Source organism: Emydura macquarii, unplaced genomic scaffold (genome assembly GCF_026122565.2).
Source record: "Emydura macquarii macquarii isolate MOO-44397 ecotype Brisbane River unplaced genomic scaffold, CSIRO-AGI_Emac_v2 contig_1790, whole genome shotgun sequence".
Taxonomy (NCBI): Eukaryota; Metazoa; Chordata; order Testudines; family Chelidae; genus Emydura; species Emydura macquarii.
This window is the reverse complement of record NW_027131927.1, coordinates 25,619,495-25,646,836: the sequence shown is the minus strand read 5'-3', so window position 1 is coordinate 25,646,836 and position 27,342 is coordinate 25,619,495. Positions and strand designations below refer to the sequence as shown.

Here is a 27,342-nt window from a genome sequence, read left to right as displayed (position 1 = left end):
AACAGAGAAGGTTTGACATGTATTAATTAGAAGGCTGTTCCATGCATAAATGGCTGCGTGGAAGAAGGCTCAGAATTGGGACTGAGGAATGAGAAATCATGTTATTATTCACTGTGGGCCAGACAACCAACCCACAGTACGTATAGAAGGAGGGAACAAAGAGTGAAGTTACCATACATACTGTACATTATCCCAGATTGTTCAATTTCAAAGGAAAGATGTTTGCTCCTTCAGCACATACACACAGAGAAGACAAGGGGAGTTCAGACCTCAAATGTATGCACATCCTTGGGAATCTGTCAGAGACCAACACCAACCACTCAGAGGCCCTGTACCTCTGCACTACATCTAGGTGCCTTTCACCTCTCTATCCACTTGGAGGCTCCAAACAGAGCCATGCTGCCAACTCCCCAGCTTGCCACTTCCCCTAGAATTCCTCATCAAAAGAGAGTCCTACAGCATGCAGGGGAGCAGCAGAAAATTAACACAGGCTCCAGCTGTATTAATTAGCTGGCAGATTCCTAAGGCTATGTCTTCACTAGCACATTTGTCAGTAAAATGTTTGTCAGTCAGGGGTGTGAAAACACCCCCTCACCAACGTAAGTTACACCGACAGAAGCACTGGTGAGGACAGCAATATGCTGGTGGGAGACACTCTCCTGCTGACATAGCTACCGCTTCCTGTTGGGGGTGATTTAATTATGGCATAGAGTGGCTATGCAGGAGACCTTACAGCAGCACCTTAGAGATTCAGAGGGAAGACATCAAGCCCTCCTCTAACCACATGACCCTCCACAAGATCCAGGCACAGATATGACACTGTGGAAGGCAACTGATACCTCCTGCAACCACAACCAGCTTCAAATGTGATACAGTCTCAGGAGCTTTTTGTCAGTAAAGACTGCAGGATTTGGCCCTCTGTGTAAAGGCACAATCTAAGAGATTTAATAAGAAGATATTTATTCTTAGTCCCTAACAGGTGAGTATTCTAGAGGATGAATATTTTTCCTCTGATAAAATGTGTGGGGAGGGGTGGGATGTTTGCCTGGGTTTTTTTTTTTTTTTTTTAAAGATGATGTTGAAGAATTTGGTCCACTAGCTCATAATGAAAAACCATAAAATCTAAATGAATCTCTGGAAGATGACAATCAGCCTAAGGCACTTATATGTTGCCCATTACTGTAGTATCTGAGTGCCTCACAATCTTTAGTGAAAGACCACTGTGAGGTAGGGAAGTACTACTATCTCAATTTACAGCTGGGTAACTGAGGCACACACCAAATAAATGACTTGTCTAATATCACAGAAGAAGTTTGCAGCAGAGAACGGAATTGACCAAGGTCTCCCCAGCCTTAGGCCAGTGCCCTACCCACTGGACTATCCTTCTCATCAGCTCCTAACATTGGTGGTTAAAAAAAAGGGGAGGATGATAAGCTTACCTCAAAGTGTCACACGTAACCACCGACCCACACTTTCCAAGCATAGCAAAGTTCTGGCCAAATCTGTCAGGAGGACTGTAGCAGCAGCACAGCAAGGGTAATTGTTTTATCATGAACTGAAACTGACTGATCTGCAGAACAAACGTAGGTTCCTGGTGATAATTCTTTGTTCACCTTGACTTCTCTGGTTATGCTAGGAAGGAATTGAGACCCAAAAGCAGGCTCTTCAGAGTCCGATTAAGTACTCAGAGCATTTCCCCTTTGACTAAAGGACCATCTCAGACCATGTAAATCCTCAAGATGGGAAAGACACAAAAAAGTAGCACCTGGCATCCTATTAAAACTTTATTGTCCACAAAATTGAAAACTGGATGCAATTGTTTTAAATTAGTATGGGTATGTCTTAATTTGTCGTAACAATGGGGATGTTCATGATTGCTTCTTTTTTCCGTGCCCCAGGACACACTTGGAAATGATGTTTCATCTCATTGTGTTTTTCTTTTGCTCTATTATTTATATGAGTGTATATTCTAGACCTCCCCAGAAGGAAGCAAGAAAGCACTTGCTTAATTTAATTTCTTTATTAGTTCTTTTAGTAAGTGACAGTGATGATACCAGCATTAGTTAAGCAGATGTATCAAAATCTCACCACAGAATTGTGAGAAGGCATGCAATTTTGTATTGAGACATGTTTTGTTTCTAATTAGTCCAGGAGAACCACAGCAAATGCTTCTCCTTTGTTGTATTCTCTCAGGACCCTGGACTGTACTTTTCTGCCTTGTAGTCTGTTTATTAAGCAAAAAATAGTGTTTGATGTCTAAATAATTGGTCTGATTTTCAGAGGTGCTGAGCACACAATCATTACCAATGAAGATAATGGGATTTGCACATGATCAGCACCTCTGAAAGTCAAATCAGTTACTTGGGAGGCTAACTTACACCCACATTTGAAACACTAGGCCAGGCTCAATATTTTAATTCTCCTTCCTCCTTTAAAATAAATTTAAAAAAAAAACACCCTAGAATATACTGCTTGCTGAAATAGCAAGCTCAAAAACTCAAGTCCTCTCTTTCCCCAGAGAACAGATACAGCACGTGTAATGGCAGGGAAAATTTCTCTACACCATCTCATATGTGCTTAAAGTTTGACGTAATGGAAGTATCTGTAAGGTGTGGACTCTCCATCTCTCTTGTAGTTCAGTCTCTATACACATTCATTACTCAGCTTCTCAGCTGAGACAGTCAACAAGAATTCCAGGATAATGTCAAACTGGTGGTAGTTTTGGGATATGGACTACTGTCAATTGGGAACTAGACTGAATGTACCCAGTTCATTTTATATAAGCCACTGAACAAAGAATAGAGATTTTTTCACTCTTTGTTTTATTAAAGTACTTACAAAGGTATATATGTTATTGTACTTACTTAAACGTTACTGAAGATATAACCTTTTTTCTGTAAGATTCCAGTCTCTCACCTCCATTCAATTTCACTCCCACACAACACTATCTTAAAAGTACCGCAGATGCGGTGCTAGCTTTGTAAGGTTTTTTACATTTCCATTAATCGATGCTTCGAGTCTCGTAACAGCATTTCCACCAAACATAAATATACAGTTAGAGAGCATCATTTAGCATCTGCAACACTATCTACTCTTTCACTAAAAAGCCCACAAGATTCCTTTCCTGGGTGTCTGGTGTTCTTTAAGAAGCTGTAGATCATAGTTAAAACAGTTTAGAGAATGACAACTATTATTTCTTTCACTGAAGGGTTTAAGTTATTTTCTTACTGTGTCAGATTCATTATATGAGGCTTCAGGGGAAAATGTCCAGCTCCAGTAAAATGATGTTCAGGAGATTTGAAAAACCTTAGTTTCTAGCCTTTTCCAGCTTTTGGAGAGACTCATGTAATCACAAATCACAGTTTACAAAACATCTCATGCTTCCAAACTATATGGAAAGTTAAATAATAGATTGTAAAGCCTGAAACTGGTTTACTCTGAATTTAACTAATTGTACTGTTCTGTCTTTATAACAAGAGGCTCTCTTGTTGAAGAACAAGTATTTAAACTGTTGCATAAAGTAACAAGAATAAATAAGAATAATGGTTCCACAGTTCCTTTTTTCTTTTCAGTTTTTGCTAGGCTATCTGTATTATGACATACATGCAGCAAGGTCACATGTTCAATTTATTTCATGCTCATTATTATTTGTATTACTGTAGCAGTAGGATCCTTAGTCTTGGACCAGGACGCCATTGTTCTGAATGATAATTAATGTGAGCATCTGATTAGTAGCAGTTTCATGGTATTCTTTGTTAATTTAATGTCATGGGTTTTATTTTGTTCTGAAACTTGTACATCTAAATGTGGATGTGGGAATCTCAACAATAAAACTAAATTTATGCTGCTCATGTTTAATTCTGATGTGTCATGTATGCAAATCTCTATGGTGACGGGAGGAGATCTTCAAAGGCACAAAAAGGGGTTTAGTTGCCCAATTCCCATTGAAAATCAAGTAAGCCTACATATGCTATGCAAAAACAGACAGAACCAACAACCAAAAACCGATACATTTGGAATTAAAAACCACAAGTGAGCTCAAATAATTCCCAACAGATTATCACTTGTCTGATCTGATCAGTCTTGGTTCCCAAATTTTATACATGAAAGAACTTTTCTTCCCCATTTTGTATGGAAAAACAAACTCTCATTTAATGGTTTCCTGAACTGAAAGGAAGTTATCCATCAAGCACCTCATCAGACACCCAAATACAACTTCTCCCTAAGCTTCTTAAGAATTCCCATAGTTATATGCTGATGACCATTATTTTATCCTATAAAAGTTTCAGTCTCCTCCTGCAAGACTTCCATTTGGTACATTTTCTTTCAAAATGAAAGAGCATGCAAACACAGCCACAGCCCACCTTTGTCAAAGTCACTGCTGCTCTAGACCTTGGCTCTTCTCCCACAGCCTAATTTACAATATGTCCTACCTCAATTTGCCTGAGGTTTGGAACACCCAAAGATACCTTGTATTCTCCCACAATTAGGGCCAGTTCCTCAATTGGTGTAACTGCATAACTTTTGACTTCAATGGAGCTATGCCCATTTACACTAGCTAAGGATCTGGCCATCACTCTTCTAGAACTGTAATATGCAGCACGGCCTACAAACAGAGCAAGCTCCTATTTTTCCTCTCCATGACTTTTTTTGAATATGTATCATATTTAGAAGCAAGTATTTTTATTCCTATGCCGTTTGAAGTCCCTGTCTTCCTGTCTCAAACAAATACAATTTTGTCTTATACCCACTCCTGACCTTTCCTGCCCCCATCTGTACTTTCGCTACTGTAACCTTTGTTTTATGTGTTCGCAATTAGGAATTTAAAATAAGAAATAAAACCAAATGGAATTCTTTAATATTCCAGTCTCCAGGGCAGTTACAGATCACTTAATTGAATGGAGGACTGTGAATGACACGAATGATAAAACTAAAAATTTTATTTAATATTAGTTAAGCAAGCAGCCATTACTGCATTTATACTCACATTCTAAGTTTAAATAATGTCTTTGGGGGTGATCAATCCCTGAATGAAGAGAGTAGGTATAATCCTTTCTGTAGCAGTACCTTGATGGTGGATGAGTGCAACTACCTAAAATCAGCGTACTAATCTTTTAATAATCAATTATAATAATGTCCCTCAATTAATTAGCATTAAATCAATCATTTACAATAATTAAGTATTTTCTACTTTCTCACTACCTGTTTAACATTAAACTCATCTTTCTCTTATATCTGCTTAAATGCAAATAATTATCAATATAGTTAGCATTTTCCAAAATATTAACATTTTGTCTGAAACACTTGTAAAAACTAGTTAGGACCAAAACATTTTTAGAACTTGACCTGGGGTTTATATCCTAACTTATCTGCATCTTGCCTCTGAATTGTTTTACTTCACTTTACTCATATTTTACCAGGCATCACTTGACAATTGTCAAGCCTATTTTTAGGAAATATATTTTTCGGCCTACTTATATTTCAGCACATTTCTTTATAAACACAGTCGAGCATTATCTTTATAGGCTACACTACCCAGCAGGTGTTCTTTATATTTATCCTTGTTTGAGGGCTGGTTCTATATTCAAAACCAATGGGGTTCCGTCTCATCTCTGTTGTGTTATTCCCCATTAAAAATTAATCACGAAAATTATTACCTTTAATTAATAGGCACAGGAGGAGCTCCTAATTCACTGCAGAATTTCCACACTGCTTGTTCATCAAATTCAAAATAATTTTGCAACTACCTAATTAATTCCTAATTGACATCACTGAGCTATTACACCAACATTTTCATCTGGCTGTGTACCAACAGATATTGGCCTAAGGCCTGATAGGCTTTCACAAACTCTGTAAGCCCATCTAACACAACTTTCACTTTCTAAAACAATGCAAACAACTACACTGGATTGTTCTTGTTACATGTGTTGCTAATTGTGAATTTGAATATCTTATTCAAAGAAGTGTAAGAAATCAGAGTCTGGTATGACCATTTTAATTTACCATTCTAAAATAATTAAGTCTTTTATCCATATGAAAAGCATAAACTATAGTCTATCCTGCCCTAGAGAATTCACAAACCTCATATAATATTCAATTTTTTTAATGATCTGGCTCTTAAGGAGAAACCAATGTCTGCATTATGATTACAATGCTACAGCCCAAAACACTACATTTCTGATCCTACTAATGCGCACAAAATAAAAACTACCTATATCTAGCATGAGCATGCGATAGTAGGATAACCCAGGGGCCCTAATTATTTCACTGATATTTTATTTTGCCTTCTCATTATTTGCAGTATTAAATAGCCATAGCACCAGATTGTTAAACTTTAAACCAAAAAATAGATCTCTTTATTCTTATTATTTTTCACACAGAGAGGAGAATTAAAAAAAAAAAAAAAGTCAGTGCCATATCTGAACATAAATACTAGTACATTGTAAATTGGTATCTCTAATCCCTTGCAGTCATAATATATCTATATATAGCACATACCAAAAAACCCTATTAACAAAAAAATAAAACCTAAATCCATTGTTCCTTATCTTATCTTTGCTTCTCTTGTCAATCTTGGATCATAAACTCTTCAGTAGAGGGAACATGTTTTAGTCTAGTTTAGAACACATCTTGTGAATTAATAGGGCTAGAAACAGTAATTCTAATATATTATTACAAACTTTTAATAGCAATTTCAAAGATATTTAAGCCTGGGCAGCCTAAAAGACAATGTACTTCATGGGGAACAGTTAATGGGGGGTGGGGGAGGAGATGCCACGTAATCTCACCCAGCCCATTAAAAAAGTGCCTTCTCTGGTCTGTGTAAACAGTTTCTATACTGTACTTTCAAGAATGGTGACCACTACCATAATGATGTTGATTTTGGCTTCTAGAGCTGTCATGCCACCTTACAGGTCTCTACTAACTGTGACTAACTTTTTAAGAATATATGCACTACAGGCTCACCACAGTGTACCAGTTGGATCAGTGATCCATCAAGGCTGGTTTCCTACATTCTGCCAGTTAACAGTATATTTAGTGCTCTATGATGGTGAAGCTCACTTCCCCTATTAGCTAACTATCTAACATCATAAGTGCTAAATATTATTTCTATTTCTATTACTACTAAGAAAGAGAACCCTTCCTGACCCCTGCAGCAATCAGCTCATGCACTGACCCATGGAATTTGATTCTCAGCTGCAGCAGGCAAGTAATGAACTAAACTAATAATAAACTAATGAAGCAGCATAAATTATCTTATAGGCACCATCTCTAAACACAAAACGTATCTTAGTTAGTTAACTGGAAGGTGTTAAATTCTTTTAAAAAATGTATTTGGAAGAAAAGATCAAAGGACCAGATCCTCAGCTAGTATAAACTGGCACCGTTTCACTGATTTAGACCAGTTACAACAGTTTACATCAGCCGAGGATCTGACCAAAAATGTTCAAACTTGGCTGCTTAAAGGCAGCAACTTAAATCCATATTTAAGTACCGTTTTCAGAAGTGCTGAGCACTTGCAGCTTCAAATTAAGCACCTAGAAATGAATTTGGGTAGCTACATTTAGGTACCCATGTCTGAACGTTTTGGCATAGGTTTTTGACAGGTTCCATCTGATACTAGTCCATAGGTTTCAGACTTCTGTGTTAAACTGTGACTCGCTTCCAGATTTAAATACTTTTGAAACTATTCTCTGGTGGTTTTAAATGAGTACCTTCTGTACATTTTTATTTAAATCTGCAGAACTTCTCCCCCTTTTTGTCTTTTAAACAATAAAATTGATTAACATTCCCAGGCTTCTGCAATTTAAAAAAGTAAAATGATTGGGGCCCTTCAATTTTTTATAAGCAGCTCAGTTTAGACATGATCATGGTTCTAGTCACATGCAATGTATACAAATAATTTAAAGTCATGAGAGAGCTTTAAATTTTTTTTGTAAGAACTTCAGATTGGAAATAGTAATTTTTCTGGATGTGCATGGTGTCAGCTATTAAAAATAATCGGGGTATTTTATATTTTTAAAAGAACTTTTATCTTCTATCCTTCATAAACAAGAAATACTACATAGAAAAGGAACCAGTGCTGTTATGTTGGAATTTGTTTTTCTAATGGAGGTTATATGAAAAGTAAGGGGGTATTGTTATTGCTCTGAATATGTTTTTTGCATTATGTGACTGTTTAAAACAAGTTTACACAATCTTCCCATAAAGTCTAAAGTTTATGGGGTGGAGATGGGGTGATAGCCCTTTTAAACCAAAGGGCTTGATCCTCCTTCTCTTCTGTGTAGCCTGCTTCACTGAATTATGGAAGATAAGCTTATGCACTTAGTCGCATGTAAGCGTAGCCTGATTTTCAAAACTATGTGTTGATTTGCATCACATATCTGATGTAGGATCAAGCTCTGAATTTACCTGAGGTTTAAACATTAGCTTATGTTTGAATAGTTATCCACCATAATTTTCAGGTTTAGACAATGCCCATTTACAAATAAGCATCTAAAGGCCTGATCCTGCAAAAAGAGTTCCAAATGTGGACCTTAATACCTGAACAGAATCATAATAGTCAGTTGAGAGTAAGGAACTGCAAACACAAAACCTTCTCCAGGATCTGGGTCCGAGAATCCAAATATGGCATTAAGACTGTTACTAAGAAATGTACATTGGAATACTGGATCCACAGTGAGTACTGGTAATTTTACTGTTTGTTTTTGCCTTAAAAAAAGCAATTCTCCCCTGCAATCAGACATATAAACCATTCTGACTATTTTTATTGCAACAAATATTTTATCTAGCTTCTACACGGTGATTCTTTCTACAACATTCTATTGTCTGATGTCCTCAGTACTAGGCACCATATTTAAAATCAGTTATATGCTACAGCTGCACTTGGGTTCCTGTGAGATGGAGCTGGAAATACCAAAAATACCAACTGCGTACTCCCCAGGCGGAGCATAACAAGGTTGGGCCGACTCCTGAGCATCCCCTTGTGGCCAGAGGGACCTCTGTGGCACACTGCTTCTGTTTCCCCTCTCCCTTAACAACTGAACATGAGCTTCTCTCTGGTTAACACCATCCGTGCATGGGGCCAGTTTACTAACAGAAATAGCTCTTAACGGTCCTCTGGGTCCCAAAATAAAGTCCATCACACACAAAGTCCATACTTAGTTCTGGTATCTTCTCTGACAGCCAGAGCTCTTTTTCTTTTTCTCACAGCCCATGTTCCCCACTCTTCCTATCTGTAGCTAAATCTTCTGGCACTGACCTCTAGGCCCCTAAACTTCTAGGCCCAAACTCCATCCAGGTTTCACCACTGGTCTCTGGGTTCTTCTCATTCCCAACACCCATGGTCTCTGGATATTCTCAACAGGAGCCCTTCACACTGTCTACAGTCTCGCTATAATTTTCTGAGCTTTCCCCCTTCATTGCAGCCTCCTGCTGCTCCATACAGAACTATGACCTTCATCCCTGCCCCACGAGTGACTCATTCTGTAATCAGGACTGGCTAGGTGTAGACCTTCTGTCCTGACGGGGGTAACTTTGTAACAGGGAGATTGATTCCAAGAGAAACTTTTACATTACAGAGAGAGCATTACAGTGCAGGGAAATGCTCACAAGAAAGTTTAATTTTTTTTAAGAATATGCTCATTCATACATGACTCACTGTGGTGCATACCTCATACTTTTGATGAGATGTAATTGAATCAGAAGTTCCACTTGCAAAATAATAAGGCACATTAATCAAATTCTCACTGAGGTACTACACCCCTAATGAATCAAACAATCTCTACAACATCTGGATTCTAACATTTTGGGATGATTCTAAGAAGACATCCAAAAATTACAAACTACAATAGTACTAGGGCCTTATTTTAAATATCAAACTACTTTTATGTTTAACAAATTGCACGTAATAATCTGTATTTTTAAAAAGACCAATTCCTACTCGTAATGCCTCTTATCTTGTAACTATTAATTTGAATAAAACTCATGGATCGGTCAACAGAAATTCTAGAATAATCTCAGCTGACCATTGTGGCTCAAAGCTTCAAAATTCATAACAGTAAAAGAAAAAACACTGCTAGTCTGACTATTTCAAGCTGGAAAAGCAGCATTTTTTAGGATCAGAGTTTGCATTTTCAGAATTTCAACTGAAGTTGACAATAACTTGACAATTTCACAAGAGAATAAATATGGTCTACTGGTTACTGACATTTTAGTGAGCTTTAATGTATAGGAATTTAATACAGTGAGTGCAGGGAAGGAATAAAAAGGTAATTGTTCTGATTTCTTGCAGTGTTAAAAGGTAATGTTTGTTATTTTAACATTTAGAGTTAAGGTGATAGGCCATATTCAACCAACACCTATTCACAGAGAGTTCCTGTAACCAGTCTGTATGATTGTTAATTTGCTACTCAGTCTTTCCCCAGAATGCACCGATGCATTAGCAGCATTTTAACTGTGTTTCAGAAAAATGTTGCCATGTGAACACAGCTCAACCAATTTTAATGGTACTAGGTCAGATAGCGTGTCATGAACAGCTACAAAAATATAGCTCTACTTGTTGCAAGAACTAAATCTCATATGCGTTATGGGCCTGATCCAAAGCCCTGGGAAGTCCATGGAACTGTCCACAGTTTTCAATCAGTTTTGAATTAAGCCTTAAGGCCCATATTTCTAAAGAGATTTAAGTGTTCCTGTGCTCAGCAGTGCAATACCTAACTGATTTAGGTGCCTAAGTCTCATTTTTAAAAAGGATTTAGGCACTTCAGAAGATTGTCTTTTTAGTGCCTAAATTACTTTTGAAAATGAGACAGACTCCTTAAACAGTCACGCAATGCTGAGCACAGCAACTCATTAATATCTTTAAAAATTGGACCTAAATGACAATCTCAAAGCTCAGTGAATGCTAAATTCTTCTCTGTGAGAGGCCAGTATATATCAAGACCTCATTTATTCCTGTTATAACACGGCTCTGAAAACAATCTGAGTTGACTCCAGTTACAAGTCATCTGGAATTAATTTAGATTACACAGTACTTTAAGTAAAAGAGAAGATCAAATCACACATAATAAGAACAAGAAGTGAGAGAAGTTCATGTTCTTTGTACCTGTATTAGTAAGCATTAATTGAAAAAGTATGAAAAAGGGTAAAGCTCCATGCTGAGGCATATTCTAACACACACAAAACAGGAGCTCCCTAATATCTGTAATGGCCTTTTGGTTGCTCCCCAGTAGGCACTAGTCATTTTAACCATCTGGAAAACCAAATGCATTTGTCCTTGATGCTATGTAATTGGGATTCTTCTGCATTTGTAAAAATTGCCTCAGTCTGATAATTGGCCACATGAAGTGATCCATAGTAAAAAGGCTTGATCTCCAATGACAGCATCTCAAATGGTGTTAAGCAAGGACTCAGCAACTGAAGTGTAAAGAACATGATATCCTTCATGCCAATTGCCAAAGGCTATTAGAACCATTAAACTTCTAAATGCATAATCCTCTCCACCCCCCCACACACCCCGCACAAAAAAAATCTTTATTACTTCTAAGTAAGTACACTTATATTTTTCCTTTGTTACATTACATAAATATCCAAAATTGTATGGCTTACCAGAATGATGGTGATGCTGCTCTTCTAGGAATTCCAAGTCAAGCATGAGGTCATCTTCATCCAACTCACAGGAACCCAAGTTATTCAGAACATCCTGTATATGAAAGCAAAGCAAGCACTTAGAAAGATCAGTCACCAACATTGGACCAAGGTATCAGGAGCTATCAGTCCTAGGTGATAGGTTAACAGCTAGATTAAAAAATTAACAACAGGAAAGCTCTTTGAATTAATAGTCTCTGAAATACTGTGTACAACTTCAAAACACCTTCACTTTTAAGTTGAAGCAATGGTGAAACTGAGAAATGAAGTATAATGCAGAATGTGTAGTGACTTATGCTAGCTTTTTTCCCTTTATGATTAGGCACACTGAAGCCTGGTCTACACTGCCACAAGAGATACACAAGCTACGTAATGCTTATTGCGTACCGCAGTATCTTCACGGCACTGTGTTGATAGGAGGTGCCCTCCCGCCAACTCAGCCTTTCTCCTTTCAGGAAAGTAGATTACCGGCATTGACCAGAGAGTCCATCTATGATTGACTGAGAAAGTCTGCATTGATTGCCGCAGAGCCAGCAGTGTAGACATACCCTCATACAATCATGGATGACCAGATTTTGATACCACTCTACATGCTGAATCCTTCCACATGCACTTTACTTAAACAATCCTATTGACATCAGCAGGGCTATTTGTGGGCTATTCAGCATGAGTAAGCGGATCAGAATCTGGCCCACAGGCTGGATAAATATAACAGGGCAAATTCTGCTCTCATTTAAATCCAGAGAGCCAGATTCTGTCACCTGTACTCATGTACCTTACTCCATAAGTGATCTACAAGACATTAACAGAGCTATGCCTGGAGTAAAAATATTAAAATATGTCCCTGGTTTAGCGGAATAAAAATTGCCCCTTATGGCTGCCCTGGGCGAGATAAAAAAATAAATGAACTAATAACTTAAGTAAAAATGTATTTGCCACTTTCCTCTGGCACTCTTCTAACAGGATCATGTGTCCTTATCTTCAAATAAAAAATGTGACTACTGCTATCTGTAAAATTCTGATTTTCATTTTTGTAATGTCTTCTCACAGGAATATTTTTGTGTCTCATCAGGATTAAAGGTATAGCATAAAAAACAAAATAATCATAGTTTTAAAAATTTTAAATATAAAATTGCCAATATTTGTTTTGTCTCAAATTTTAAATTAGGATGATTTGTACATCCTTTGATTTGCACACAAACAATCAATACGTATAGATTTATTGTCCTATTCATAGAAGATATAAATATTGGGAAACTTAGGATAAACAGGGAATTTATGAAGAACCAATCCACTCACAAAACTGGTAAATATTTTTGTGGGTGGGCAAACATCAGCTGACAAAGTCAGGCCCTGTGATTTGGTTACTTCATTTCTCTTAGTTATTGTTTTCTTTCGAGATTTTCTTATTTATTTTGGTCATATGTTTCAGCTACAACTGGGTACTCGGGGTTTGTGAGACACAACACTTTTGGAAGTCATCAAGGTGAAAACCAAATTTGCGAACTAAAAAACAATAGCACAATCTTTTGGCATTATGCTTTTGCCCTCAACACCAATCTCCACATTCAACTCAAGAACCAGTTTCTCAGAAGATAAAAGGACTCTGGATCTAGTCCTGAATGGACATCCACATGCATGAATAGAAAGTCTCCACAATGTGTCTGTACTATTTAGAAAGAGGCAAAATGAACATGCTGGTGGTATAGTCAGCAAATAGCAGACACTTCATATTCACTTGGGTGGATTCCAGCTGGAAGGCAACAGTTTGCCATGTTTGTTACTCTGCCATTCCCATACTCCACATCACGCAACTGTGGAATACTAATGTTAGAGGCAAATTGTTTAAATTAGCCATCCCATACCAGAATCACCTGAAACTCTGCAACGAATAATCTTGTATTTTGTCTTTATGTATTTAATCTTGCAGGTGGTGGGTGGGCGCTGAGGGTGGGGGGGTGGTGGTGGTGGAGGAGAAGACCTAGTATATGCTCAGCTCCAGGCACTGTTACATTAGCTATAGCTAGGATAAAGCCAACTTGTGTCTGCAAATATTAAATTTGTTAGTCTTTAAAGTGCCACAGAACTCTCGTTGTCTTTGCTGTATACAGACTAACACGGCTACCCCTCTGGAACCATATCATTCAGTTATTTGTTTTTACAGTTGATAATACATTCTTTTAAATGAAGACAACATACATATTCTCGCAAGAAGTGCTATAGAAGTGAATTTACAACAGACAACGTAATAAGGCCCAATTCTGCAGTGCTTTTTTAGTCCATGCTCAGACTGTGGTCAACAGCAGCTGGGCTGGTCTCTGAAGCATTGCAGTACTGGGCCCCATGTATTTTCAATATGGGCACAATCCATAGCCCAGTGAAGTCAATGGATAGACTCATACTGACTTCAATAGGCTTTGGTTCAGGCCCTATTTTCCTTAGGAATGTCACATTATTACTCTAAGGCACCAGCTCATTTATAAGGCTAAATGTCATACAGAAGAGATCAACGTACTGTATAATAGACAGAGTAAAATGAATACACAGAAATTCATACACACAGGACATTGGCAAAGGTACTTGAAGACTTTCAAAGCAGATCATTAGAGATGCAACATGGGTGAGGTAATCTCTCTCATTAGACCAACCTCTGCTAGTGAGGGAGATATGCTTTCGAGCTTACACAGAGCTCTTCTTCAGGTCTGGAAAATGCACTCAGAGTGTCACAGATAAATACAAGGTGGAACAGATTAGTGTAAGTAGCTAACACATGTTTCAAGCGATCATTCAAGGTGAAGTAACCCATGAACACCTCACCAGTCACAGTGGGGGAAAGGAAAAAAGAAGCTGGGGCAGACGAGGTAGTGGATTATAGATTGATGTAATAAGCCATAAATCCAGTGTGACTATTCAGTCACTGATTTGTAGCATCTAGCAAAATTATGAATTTAAGTTTCCAGGCTCATCTTTTGAAGATGTTTTGCTGGTTTCAAGGATGAGAACAGAGGTCAGATATAGAGCAATAGTTTTGAGAAAAGTTTTCATCCACAGGTGACATGGGATTTTTGTATTTTATCGTTTAGTTGTGCTAGTTCATTCAAGAGCACGGTGATTGTCTTGTTTCTCACCATTGTTATTGGGGCATTTAGTGCACTGGAGGAGGTACACAACATATTATGATATGCATGTGTAGGACCCAGGGATCTTGAAAGGTGTGTTGTGGGGGTTATTAATCATCATCGCAATGGAGATATGTCCACAAGTTTTGCATCTGTTGTTCCGGCAGGGTCTGGTGCTGCTTGGAATTGGTGTGTCCGGGTCTGTGGGGAGTTTCGGGGGTTGTTTGAAGGCCAGAGAAGGGGTTCAGGACAGATTTCTTTCAGTATAGGGTCCCCATTAAATATGTGTTCTAATTGTTTGATGATACCCTGTATGAGTTCCAGTGCAGAGTAGTAGGTGACAACTAGGGGTGTGTGATTGGAGGGGGGTTTATTTCTGTATTGAATCAGGTTCTGTCAGGACATTTGGGTGGCCCATTCCATGATACGATCTTTTGCTCTGGTGGAGTGTCTTTGTCTGGTGAAGGTGGTTTTAAGTTGCTTAAGGTGTAGATCCTAGAATTCTGTGGTTCTGCATGTTCTGTGGTATCTGAATGCCCGTCTGTAGATAACAGATTTTTTGATGTGTTTGGGGTGGTTACTGGATCTGTGAAGTGTGGTGATCCAGGGGTTTCTTGTATATAGCAGTCTGTAAAGTTTCATTATTGAAGATGATTGCCAGCAAGGAAGTTGATGATAGTGTGGGAGTGTTCCAGAGAGAGTTTAATGAAAGGGTAGTGGTTGGTGAAGTTGTGGTGGAAATCTATTAGGAAGTTTAGGTCATCTGTCCAGAGGATGAAAATATCATTGTTGTATCTCATGTATACCATTGGTTTTGGATACATTTGTCCAGAAACTTTTCTTCCAGGTGGCCCATGAAGAGATATGGGGGAGCCATCCTAGTACCCATAGCTGTTCCCATGGTTTGAACAGAACGTTTGTGGTTGCACATAAAATTGTTATGAGTGAGGATGAAATAGATCAGTTTGGTTATGTGTTTGTGGTGTGTATCAGAAGGATGTCCATTATCTTGTAAATATTTGAGGCTGGCAGCAATGCCATCATTGTGAGGGATGTTGGTGGCAAAGGAGGTGTTCTGAGGGAGGATGTCAGTGTTGCAGAGTCTCTGGAGGAAGTCTGTCGTGTCCTGGAAGAATCTGGCCATTTGTGCGGTGAGTGGTTTGAGGATGGTTTCTGTGACTCCAGATATTCCTTCAGTAAGAGTGCCAGGGCCAGATATGATGGGTCTGCCATACTTATTTCACTGTTTATGTTACTTTTAATCATTCACAGTACTCTTTCTCCACAGATATTGCTCCTCTCATTCCCAGCACAAGACATTATCTTTACATGCAAATCAAGTCCTTTAAACTCTATTAAGCATTATCTTCTAGAAACATTGTACTTATAGTACAAGGACTTCTGCGTCCCTCTCCCTATACTAGTCCTCCTTCTCAGGAACCACAAATATCAGCCTACTTGATCAGCTGAGATCAGAAGCCCATTGTTAATATTGTATTTACATTTACAGAACCTAAGGGTTTTAAGTGACAACAGAGGAGTGCAGAAACCTTCACTTAATGAAGAATAGGTATTATATGGAAGGAAAATAAATATCATGTAACCATTACAATTACCTGAAACAGAACATCTTGTTCCCTTTACCTGAATGTTAAATGTTTAACTCAGATGGCTGCTGGCATGCCTTCCTCATAATTACTATTCATTTTCCTTGTGCTGACAAATGTAGAATTCGTTCATGATTTTTGTGCTATGCAGTGACAATCACAAAATAAAAATCATGAAAAAGCTGTTACATGGATTCACTGTACTATGTTACCTGACATTTACATGGACACAAACTCACTCCCAGCCCAAGATTTGTACTATCACAAACCAGAAAAATACTAGCCTATAAAAACCTTGCGCTCTCTATTAAATTGAAAGAAAAAAGGAGGCAGTATTATAGATGTTCACAAAACTTACATCACTTGATGGTAGACATTGTTAACACATTTGAATACTTGTTGGAGCTCATTAAAAATTGGAGACTGAAAATCCCACTAGGTGTCTATAGGCATCTTGAAGCACCTTTTAACATCTGGTCCTTATAGACACTTCAGAAAATTTTACCCCTGGACCTTTCAGAAGTTATAGGATCACAGATTGATATGTCTAAAATATTAAAACTTGGCTGTCTATTGCTATTATTATTATTATTTGTATTGCAGAAGGGGCACCAATCAAAGATCAAAACCAACTGTGTGAAGTTCTATACAAACAGATGATGAAAAGGGTACCTAAATAGACATTTACTCAAGTTCACTTAGATACCCTAATTTGAACATTTGTTATCAGAAATTATATTGAAGTACCCCATAGCATATTTGCAAGATATAGTGATTCAATACTATTCACACACAATGTTTTTTCAGGGTTTTTTTAAATGTTGCAGTAACAAACTTTAAAAGAGTACAAGAACAATCTGTGCAGTTCTTAAAAAGCATCTAAAAGTCCTTACTGACAAAAGCTAGTTAATATATCGTATACGTTGAAAAGGAAAAAATAAAACCAAAGAACAATAATGTATGAACTTGACCAAGCACTCCAGAAGGCATTAGGCAAACATCTTAAATCACATACAATGAGTACACAAGACTGCATTCAAATTGGAAACCCAATCATTCCCTAGCTCAAAGACAGCAGCTAATCTGTTGGTGTCCACAGCAGATATGTTGAGATGACATTAATACACCCTGAGTATAAAATAAAATATGTGAAATTGCAGCCAGATTCTGCTTCAGACTTTAAAAATGTCCATGCTCCATTTATGGGGGTGCCTAGTGAATATATACTGTGTGATAACCTCACATCTCAGAGATATTCTGCAGCATCATGGTTTTACTAGCGTAATTATATAAAGCCAAAGTCCTGCATAATAGAAAATGAAGCACAGAATCAGCATAGTTTATGGGTGAGGAGTATATCAAAGTAAATGCAGCACTAAAGGAGTGAACTTTTACAAAACAAATATTCATAACTGCAACTAGTATATCTGAATATAGACATTAAATTGGGACACTTAGAAACTAGATCAATTGGGGCATTTAATTTGTACTGGTTTTATATACTCATGCTAAACAGGAGTTCTTATATGCAGTGTTGTTAAAGCAGTGTTGATCCCGGGATATTAGAAAGACAAGGTTGATGAGGAAGTATCTTTTATTGGACCAACTTCTGTTGATGCCAGAGACAAGCTTTTGAGCTTACCTAGAGCTCTTCTTTAGGGCTTTCTCACCAACAGAAGTTGGTCCAATAAAATATATTACCTCCTCCACCTTGTCTCTCTATGAGTTCTTATAGCTTTTGTAGGAACTTCAGGCCTTGCTTGTGTCTATAAATATGACCTATTGAGATAAAGTCTTTTGGAGCTTACCCAGGGTTCAGATCAACCCTCTTTAGAAAATGAGACTGCAAACTCCCCCAAGGTTCTTCTTGAAGATCCTTCTGTGAGGGACAGGAAATCCTCACTCAAGAGATGTGTACCACAGAAGCAGTGTCCCAGGGGGTCCATCTGCATTGAGGTCCTGTGTGATAGCTTCAGAATCCCTATCTCCTCTCCAGTGCCAATGAACCCCCACTGATCACTGCATATCGCCAAGAGCAGATCTAACAACCACAGAAAACAAGTACTGCATAAATGCAGAAAGTTGACCCACAGAGGCAAACCCCTGATGGACTGGAAAGACAAATAAACATAAGGAAAAATGGGCTGTCAAGGAAATGTAAGCTAAGAAAAAAGGTTATGGGGAAATAGAGATGCATTGTGGGCAGAGTGTGAGCCTGAAGTAACAAAAAGGTGGTGGGTATAGGGAACATAGAGAGCATGACTACAGCCAGCTGTGATGTCATACATCTGAGATATTAGCATGTGGGCCATTCGCACAGCACAACACAATAGCACCAAAAGTCTTGTACCTTAAAGGCAGTGATAAAGTAAAGCATGATCCTCAAACACAAATGTTGCAAGCAGCCCTCCATTCAAAACAAATCCTATGCATCCTAATCACTCTCACATTGTCTCATACACATACACACAGCCACCCACACCAAACCAGCTTATGGTGGAGAAGCAATAAAGCAGAACTGGAGTAGTAAAGAATGAGTGTCACTCAGGTAAAACAGCATGACACAGGCAAACCACTATCTTGGTTCCAATAAAAAAGGGCTTAAGCTCCTATTCAGCTTCTCCCACCCCTTACACTGGAGCTCAAGGTAAGGGTTGCTTAGGGAGACAATGAGAGCACCTGTGAGACTGTAGAGCTTCACAACATCGTAGGGTTAGACTTTAGTCCAAGACAGGGAGCTTTTCCGTTTACGTTCTGATCACATTAACTTGTTCATGTTACAGATCTTACAGTCACAGATCTTTGAGGAAAAGCTCTTGCTGATAACGTTTTTTCCAGCAAGTCATTTCACAAAAGTGTAAAATCAGACATGTGTTTTATCCACTCTTTTATGCAGCTCAGAAACGTGGATGACTTACGCCAAACATACCAAAAGACCCAATAGTTTTCATATCAGATGCCTGTGTAAAATTCTTTAAAGAAGATGGCAAGGTGGGTGACAAATGTGGAAGTGTTAAACCGTGCTGGTGTGTCATTCATGGGAACGCTGATTAGTAAAACAAAAAACACAGGTGACTTGGACATGTCAAGCAAATGTCCAATTACAGGATCCCAAAGAGAGTGCTGTACTCTGAAACTCATGAAGGGTCTAGAAAGAGAGGCAAGATGACTTAGCATCCTTTGGAATCTCTGTGGATGATTGGGAAAGGAGTGCAGAATGCCGCCCTGGTTGGCGGAATCAGCTGGTAGATGGAGTGAGGTATTGCGAGGCAGACTGGATCAAGTTTTGCGATGACCAGCGTCAGAGAAGGAAAGAATCTGCTTCTCAGATTCAGAGCACTGCTAGTGCGTGGGTGTGCCCTACCTGTGGATGGGACTGTCACTCTTGCATCGGACTCAGCAGCCACCAAAGAACTCATCGGTGCATACATCATGCTCTGTGAAGAGTGATAGCACCACTTACTAAAATCAGATACAAGAGCACACCCAAATAGGGCAGATAACACACATAAGCACATCAGTAATGCTCCCAGTGCCACCCTACAGGCATTTTTGACGAAGGGTGGGAAGAGAAACAGATACAATGAGGGAAAATGACTTGCCTAAGGTCACACACCAGGTCTGAGCAGGGGATGAAACCCAGTTGTCCTGATTTCTACTCCTGTACCATATGCACTAGACTATGCTACCTCTAGAACGAACTTTTTTGGTGCAGGGAATAGAGGTTCTAGATTTTTTTTATTTTAAAATCTTTTAGCCTTCCCCCCTCCTGACCCTTTTCCCATGGCCATTTAACACCAGTTTAAAAAACTAACACCAGTTAGACTAACACTAGTTTAAAAAAAACATATAAAAGAGGCCTTTACTGTACTTTAATTCAAAGCCGTTTGTTCCAATGTTTTGCTACATTAAGAAAAAGAAATGAAACCTCTGATCAATATTGCAGGGAAATGCTGATTGTCTATTAAAGCTGACATATAATTTATTTATTCCAGAAGGCCTAATCATTTTGTGCAGAGACAAGCTCTCCAGCAAAAAAGTTTAATAAAATTCTCCACTGACCTTTATAATAGCCCGTTAGACGCTTCAAAAGAAGCTTTCTTACTTCCATGTCTTTGTTTCACATTTGACTTCTCCCTCCTTCTTCAATTAGAATGGGGTTGAAATTAATAACTGCTTTTGTTTATCAGCTTCAGTTTATCTCCAGACGTTCCTTATGCCAAAACATCTGCCTCTGAGTAACAGCATCAATAATTTCAGCTCAGCTCTGGGAATACTGATGGATCAGTAATTGCTGCAGTAAGACACCCAATAGCAAGCCAACCCCTGAAGTCCACACTCATTCCTCACTTGGGTAGAACTCACCTTTAGCCCAACAATACTGGATTTGGAAGGCTGTAGGCTAGGATTTTCAAACCTGTTACTACTTTAGGAGCTAAGGACTTATCTACACCGTGCCACAGTGTGGACTACAGGAGTGTGAATTGCAGAGCGCACCAAAGCAGTGCAACTTAAGTACTCGGTGTGGACACTGCTGGCATGAACAAAACGTTACTTAGGGTATGTCTACACTGCAATTAGAAACCCATGGGTGGTCCAAGACAGCTGACTCAGGCTATGAGGCTGTTTACCTGCACTGTAGACTTCCAGGCTCAGGCTGGAACCTGGGCTCTAGGACCCTGAAAGGTGGGAGGATCCTAGAACTCAGGCAGCAGCCCAAGTCGGAACATCTCCACCCCAAATAAACAGCCCTGCAACCTGATCCCCACAAGCCTAAGTCAGCTGGCATGGGCCTGCCATAGGTTTTTAGCCATGGATGTCTAATTGCAATGTAGACATACCCTTAGTTTGCATTAACACAGTCCTCTTTCAAACAGGACAAGGCACCCACCTGAGGCAGTTTGATCGTAACACTTTGGTGCGCTACGCAGTTCATACCCTCATAGTCCACACTGTGGCACAGTGTAGATATAGCCTTATATGGCCTCTATTACTGTAATATCTGAGTACTTCACAATCTTTAAAGTATTTATCCTCGCGGTATTCCTATGAGATATGGAGGTATTATCATCCCTAATCTACAGATGGGGAACTGAGGCACAGAGAAGCGAATGGACTTGTCCAAGGTCACACAGGAAGTTTCCGGCAGAAAAGGGAATTCAACTCAGGTTTTACTCTTGAATTCAATGGGAGCACAAGTATACCAACACTGAGCATTTCAGAAATCCTGTCTATATTTTTATCTCTTTTGTCTCAGTGCTTATATCTGTAGTGCTATGTCCTACAAAAACAGTGTCTCTAACTATCTTTAATAATGTTTCTTAATAATGTAGCCAGAGCGGGGGGAAGGCACAGTCTCCATATTACTTATTAGGACAGTAAGTATGTGTACATGGACATATTCAGTCACTCTTCTGCTTATGTCTCCTGAGATCTAGGTATTTGCTGTCTAGAACTAGGTATTTGGTGGAAGGGTTCATGTTCCGTAATTTATTTACTTATAGATGTATGTCACTTCTGATAACTTAAAAGAGTTTCTCTTACAGTCTCTTACTTACGCATTTGAGATTAGGTATTTTGTTTCTAGTTCTGACCAGATAAACTAGTACAGTTATTTAGGCAAATCGATAGTAAAGAATTTAAAATAATAATGTATTGTTACTTTGAATATAATGGGTCCCGTACATACCTCAGTTCAGACTGCTTCTCAACAACCACCTTAATGTACATAAACAGAATGGAGTATACATTCAAGAATATTTCTAGATATCCAAAGCCTTGCATATTCATTTGGAACTACTTTTTTAAATTATTATTAAAAACTCTTTGAGCAACAAAAGACATTGTCCAACTATCCTTTTTTCATCCTATTGATAGAGGTCTCATCCAAAGTTCTATGAATTACATAAGTTTTAGAAGAGGACAAGACTTCTCAACTAAGAAATATTAGCTAAAGATAGTTTCATTCTAGCAAGGGCTACATGCAGTGATTTTTGTGGATATTTTTTGGAAAAGGTCATGACATTATGAAGACAATTAAGAATTGGATGAGTGGCTTCCTGCAGTCAGTAGGTCCATTAAAAGCTTTGGCCAAGTTACTTGATGTTCTCAAATGTTTTTGCCAGATGATACTAAGATAACACAGGGCTTAAAGCCAAAACACAATTCTAAAACAAAGCTTACAAGCTTTTTGGGACAAGGACTGTCTTATTAATAAGACAATTGTATTAGCAATTGTACAGTGCCTAGCACAAAGAAATGATCTCTTATTGGAGCTATTAAGCATTACTGAATTATAAATAATACATAATTCCTTCTGTAGAGAAGCACTCTACACCCATCAATTTTTTCTAATTATTGGCTCAGTTTCCAATTTACATACTTTATCATAGACATTCGAAAGCTGCTTTTATTGTAATTGCACTCCCATTTAAAAATATTAATATTTTATGTAGAGATGATCAACACAGCACACGTGTAAGTGCACAAATATTAGTAAAAATGTTAATATGGTAATACATTTAATTCCAAAATAATCAATAAACTAAATAAAAGCGCACACAAACTTAAGTCAACATAATTTACATACTCAGGCAGGACAAGGCTATTTAGGACTGGAGATCCACAAATGGTATATGAGACTCGGATTTGCACTTCATTTTAAAAGACCCATCTGAAAACTATAAAAATTCCAAATGAAACTATTAATTTGTTACAATTTTATCTTTTTAAAATTTCAGTCTGAGTTTTGTAGAATTCATACTACTAAAACTACATGGTTAAAATCACACAGTGATTCACAGTAATTCTGGCAGACACAGATTCTCTATCTTTATTGGTGTCCTTACCATTTCTAGCAGCATTCAGCAATGCAGTTAAATGCAGCCTATTGTGCTTGGTTTTCAGTTTCAGTTGGTTTACTTTCTCTCACAGTAGTGCTGGTATCTGGATGGAGATTTAGGCCTGATCAATTTTGTTCTTGAAACAAGAGGGCACAAGCTTTGTTCTGTTACCATCGCTTTTGAGGGTATGAGCTGAAGCTCACAAAAGCTTATGCCTGCTGAAATTAAATTTGTTAGTCTTTAAAGTGCTACAGAACTCTCGTTGTTTTTGCTGTATACAGACTAACACGGCTACCCCCTCTGGAACTCTTGTACACACATTGCCATTGGACCTGTCATCATTCAGTATGATCCAAGCTTCTTTTATGTAGATGACACAGATTGCCATCTAATTATAGCAATACATAACAGTCTTGACTATTGCTTGAGTGATGTTCAACATTTCAGTTGCAAGCAATTTAATGAAGCGACATCTTTTAACGCCTGAAGTTTATTAACCTCTTCACAGAGATATGCTGAGCATGGCTCGCCTTTTGACAGTTAACTTTGGTTATACATTAATATTACTTTACCATCCTGGAACATGAAGATCTGGGTTATTACATTATAGTCTGATTTTTTTTTTTTTTGGTAAGTATTTTGCATCTGTAATCAATAAGGCTTCTGTTTATTATCTACATAATACTGACAGATTGAGACCTCTGCTCAATAAAAAGGTTATGGAGAGGTATATTAATACTTTGTTCTAGGATAGATTTTTGCCCTTCCTTATTTTTGGTTCTTCCAGTGCATGCCATTAAGAGATTGCTGCTGATATAGAGCACTCATTGCTGCCATTGTTCTTACTGAAACTAAGTTATCTGACCATACTGATCCATTCTGAAATCTTGCCTTGGATTACCAATAAAATATTTTATAGATACTTTATTCTTCAGAAACCAAAACTCCCATAGACATCCACAGGACATCAGGAATGAAGGCTATAGGAGGACAATTTTCAAAAGCATCTAAGTGACTTAGGAGCCTACCTCCTCATTTTTAAAAGTGATTTAGACTATAAGACCAGATTTTCAAAGGTCTTTAGGCACCAAAAGATGCAGATAGACGCCTAGTGGGATTTTCAAAAGTGCCTAAGTGAATTGGGTTCCTAAATCCCATTGATTTCAATGGCAGGTAAACCCTCTGGATTTTAACGAGGCTTAGGAGCCTAAATGCCGAATTTCCCTTTGAAAATGGGACTTGAACATTTTCTAAAATTTTACCTTAAGTCAAAAATATTTTAACATATAGGTACCCAGAGCTTCCTTCCAGTTTACTTTTCCTGGGGTTTTTTTCTGGTCATTTTCAGAACACGGAATTGAATATATTATTTCGTTTTCCCAAATATACTTTGAAGATTCTAGGTGTGATGTTCCCCTCTCCCCCGCAATCTGGACTGGTGTACAGCTGTGTCTTCCCAATTCCTCACTCCTGCCCTGACTTACTCCTCTTTGCTGTGTGAACCACCCACTCCTGGGTCAGCCCACACGCAGCGTCCTGCAAGTACTTGGTCCCAGACCTAGTGAAAGAGCGCTTCTGGCCAGCCACTCATGGGATAGACTCCCAGCAGACATCCTCAGCCCCAGATGCAACCCCAGGAACTGCCGTCTTGCAAGGTTCAGTGCTGCACACTGTACCCTGCAAGCTCATTTACATTTGTCCATCAATTTACCAAAGAAATTGATATGCACCAGCTCTGTCACTCTAAGTGTAGTCTCTACATACACTCAATCCACATGCACTGTTTTAGATAAAAAAACAAATACGTTTATTGACTACAGCAAGATTTTAAGTGATTATAAATTAGATTAATATTAATCAAGAGATTTAACCACAATTAACTAAAGTAATAAATCGCATGTGAAACTAGACTTGATATTTCAGTAGCTTCTGTCATGTCAGCTTACCCACAGCTGACTGTGATGTGTCTTGCAGCCATAGGTAGATTCTCAGTCCTTGGTGTTGCTTAGAAGATGGATTTCAAGGAACAGTCAAGAGACAAAGATGCCTCAGATTTTAAGAATTTCCTTGACACCTCCTAGGGTCCAATGATTATCCACATTCAACAATGGGTGTGATTTTTCCCTCTGGAGCCAAAGTGCTCAAAGGTGCTTAGACCAGACCATTGTTCCTGTAAGCATGCCTCTGGGAGGCATGTACCTTTAGCTTTGTGTTTGCCTGCATCTATTCACGCCATGCGAGACACACATTTGGGGATATGACCTAACCGAGTTTCATATCTGTACATACGTATGACATTGCAGGAAACATGCTACCATAACAATAATGTTCAGTATGTCATAAGCATTCCAAAAACATCTTACATGACATACTTTGCATCAGACAATACACAGTTACACTGTAAAGGTGAACAAGAATGATATACAAATCACACCATAAGGGTGTACATGGAGTACAGCGTGTCACACTAGGTTTTCATGTTTATGCCTTTTGATTATAGAATTGGCTTCTCACATTCAGAAAAACTACTGACTTGGTTACTAAAAGTAAAAAGAATTACACAATGAATGATTTTTATAACAGTTGCAAAGTGCCCTGGCCCTAAACAAAGAATATTGAATTATATTAATTACTACTATAAAATTCAGTTTGAGGATATTAATTGTACAATAAATTATCACTACCAATTGCAAATGACACAAAACAGGGCAAGATCTGAAGCAGAGGTTTATGTTTGTGATGGGGGAAAATGTGTAGGGTACTATTTGGAGATAAAATTTTCAAGGGTGGAAAGAGGACTCCCTGAAGAGAGTAAATGGGTTTTTGTCAAAAACACGAAACCAACAACAATAATAATGTACAGACAGCAGAATGCTCATCTATTTGTATGTGTCTGTAATTTATGTGGTGCCAGAAAATAAGATTAGAATTAGTCATTTATAGTTAAGATCTGAAATTGTTTGCAGGGATTGCTAGTAGCTAGTACTTTATCAAGATTGTAGCCAACTAAGAAATGTGGCATATAATCTGCATTAGAAAAAAATCTGAGACACACTAAAAGGAAAATATTAAACTATTTAAAGTAATATTAATGCTGAGAACCATAACTGAATAATTCATGGACATAATTAAGTATTTCCCTTTCTGCACTCTCACACATACTTCAAAGAGAAAATAAAAATACACAAAACCCAGCAAACAGAAAGAATATTTAAAAAAGCAGAATACTTTCCCAACGTTCTACAAATCTCTGTATCTAATGTAAAGCTTTTGGATGCCTTTCATATACCATGAACAGCTTCCTCTTCTGAACAGAGCAATCCAATAATTGCATTATCTCTTAGTGGTATAAGAGATACTCTAGAAAGGAAATGATAAATCTTGTAATAGTTGGTAAGCAAACAATTAACATTTGGAAACAATTTATATAGTAAAATGAATGTGTATTTAAAACCAATGAAAGAGAAATTCCAAAGCTACCAGGGAAAGGAATTACCTAAATACATAGCTTAGAGCCACCATAACTTCTCTTCCTATACGTTTTCACCTGTGATTTTGGTTGTATGATGGCAATGCATTATTTTCTATCTTATTCTCCCATCTGCCCTATAATTGTTTGTTTGTTCTTTGGACCACTGCAGTACATTAAATGGAAGATTCCATTGAGCCGACATCTAAAGTGATGACCATGTTCTTTTTCTTGAGTGGTTACAAGTAATTCAAATTATTCCATCTAACGTGTATTACTTTGCATTTGTTAATGCTAAATTTAATCTGCCATTGGGATATCCTTTCACCTCACCACTCATGGTTCTACATCACTGAATTCAATGGGAAATTTTACCACCAGGCTCAATAGGTGCAGGAGCAGGCCCTAAATATGAGGAATATTACTCTAAACTCTTCCTAAGAGAGACCTTTGACTTTTTATGGACCCAGAGTTTATGTACAGGCACCTCTTAGGAAGTAGGCAAACATTTAATTCTATTTTATGTTCCCATTAGTATCTTTAAAAAGATTCCCATTTCCAGTTAATCTATAGTTAAGAATCAGGTCTTGATAGAGCTTATCAAGACAACAATCACATAAGACTGCACTAATCATTGAGCAACGGAGCATCAAGCT

At 38.1% G+C, this 27,342-nt stretch overlaps 1 protein-coding gene across 8 annotated transcripts in view; it reads right to left on the bottom strand.

The window, feature by feature from the left end:
* The window catches only part of CCSER1 (coiled-coil serine rich protein 1), a 1,029,451-nt gene that overhangs the window by 850,681 nt on the left and 151,428 nt on the right, over window positions 1-27,342 (bottom strand). For all 8 annotated transcript variants that reach the window (XM_067557175.1, XM_067557176.1, XM_067557179.1 and 5 more), the window contains exon 4: window positions 11,611-11,704. In XM_067557175.1, the coding sequence (XP_067413276.1) occupies window positions 11,611-11,704 (94 nt within the window). The remainder of the gene's footprint in view (window positions 1-11,610; window positions 11,705-27,342) is intronic.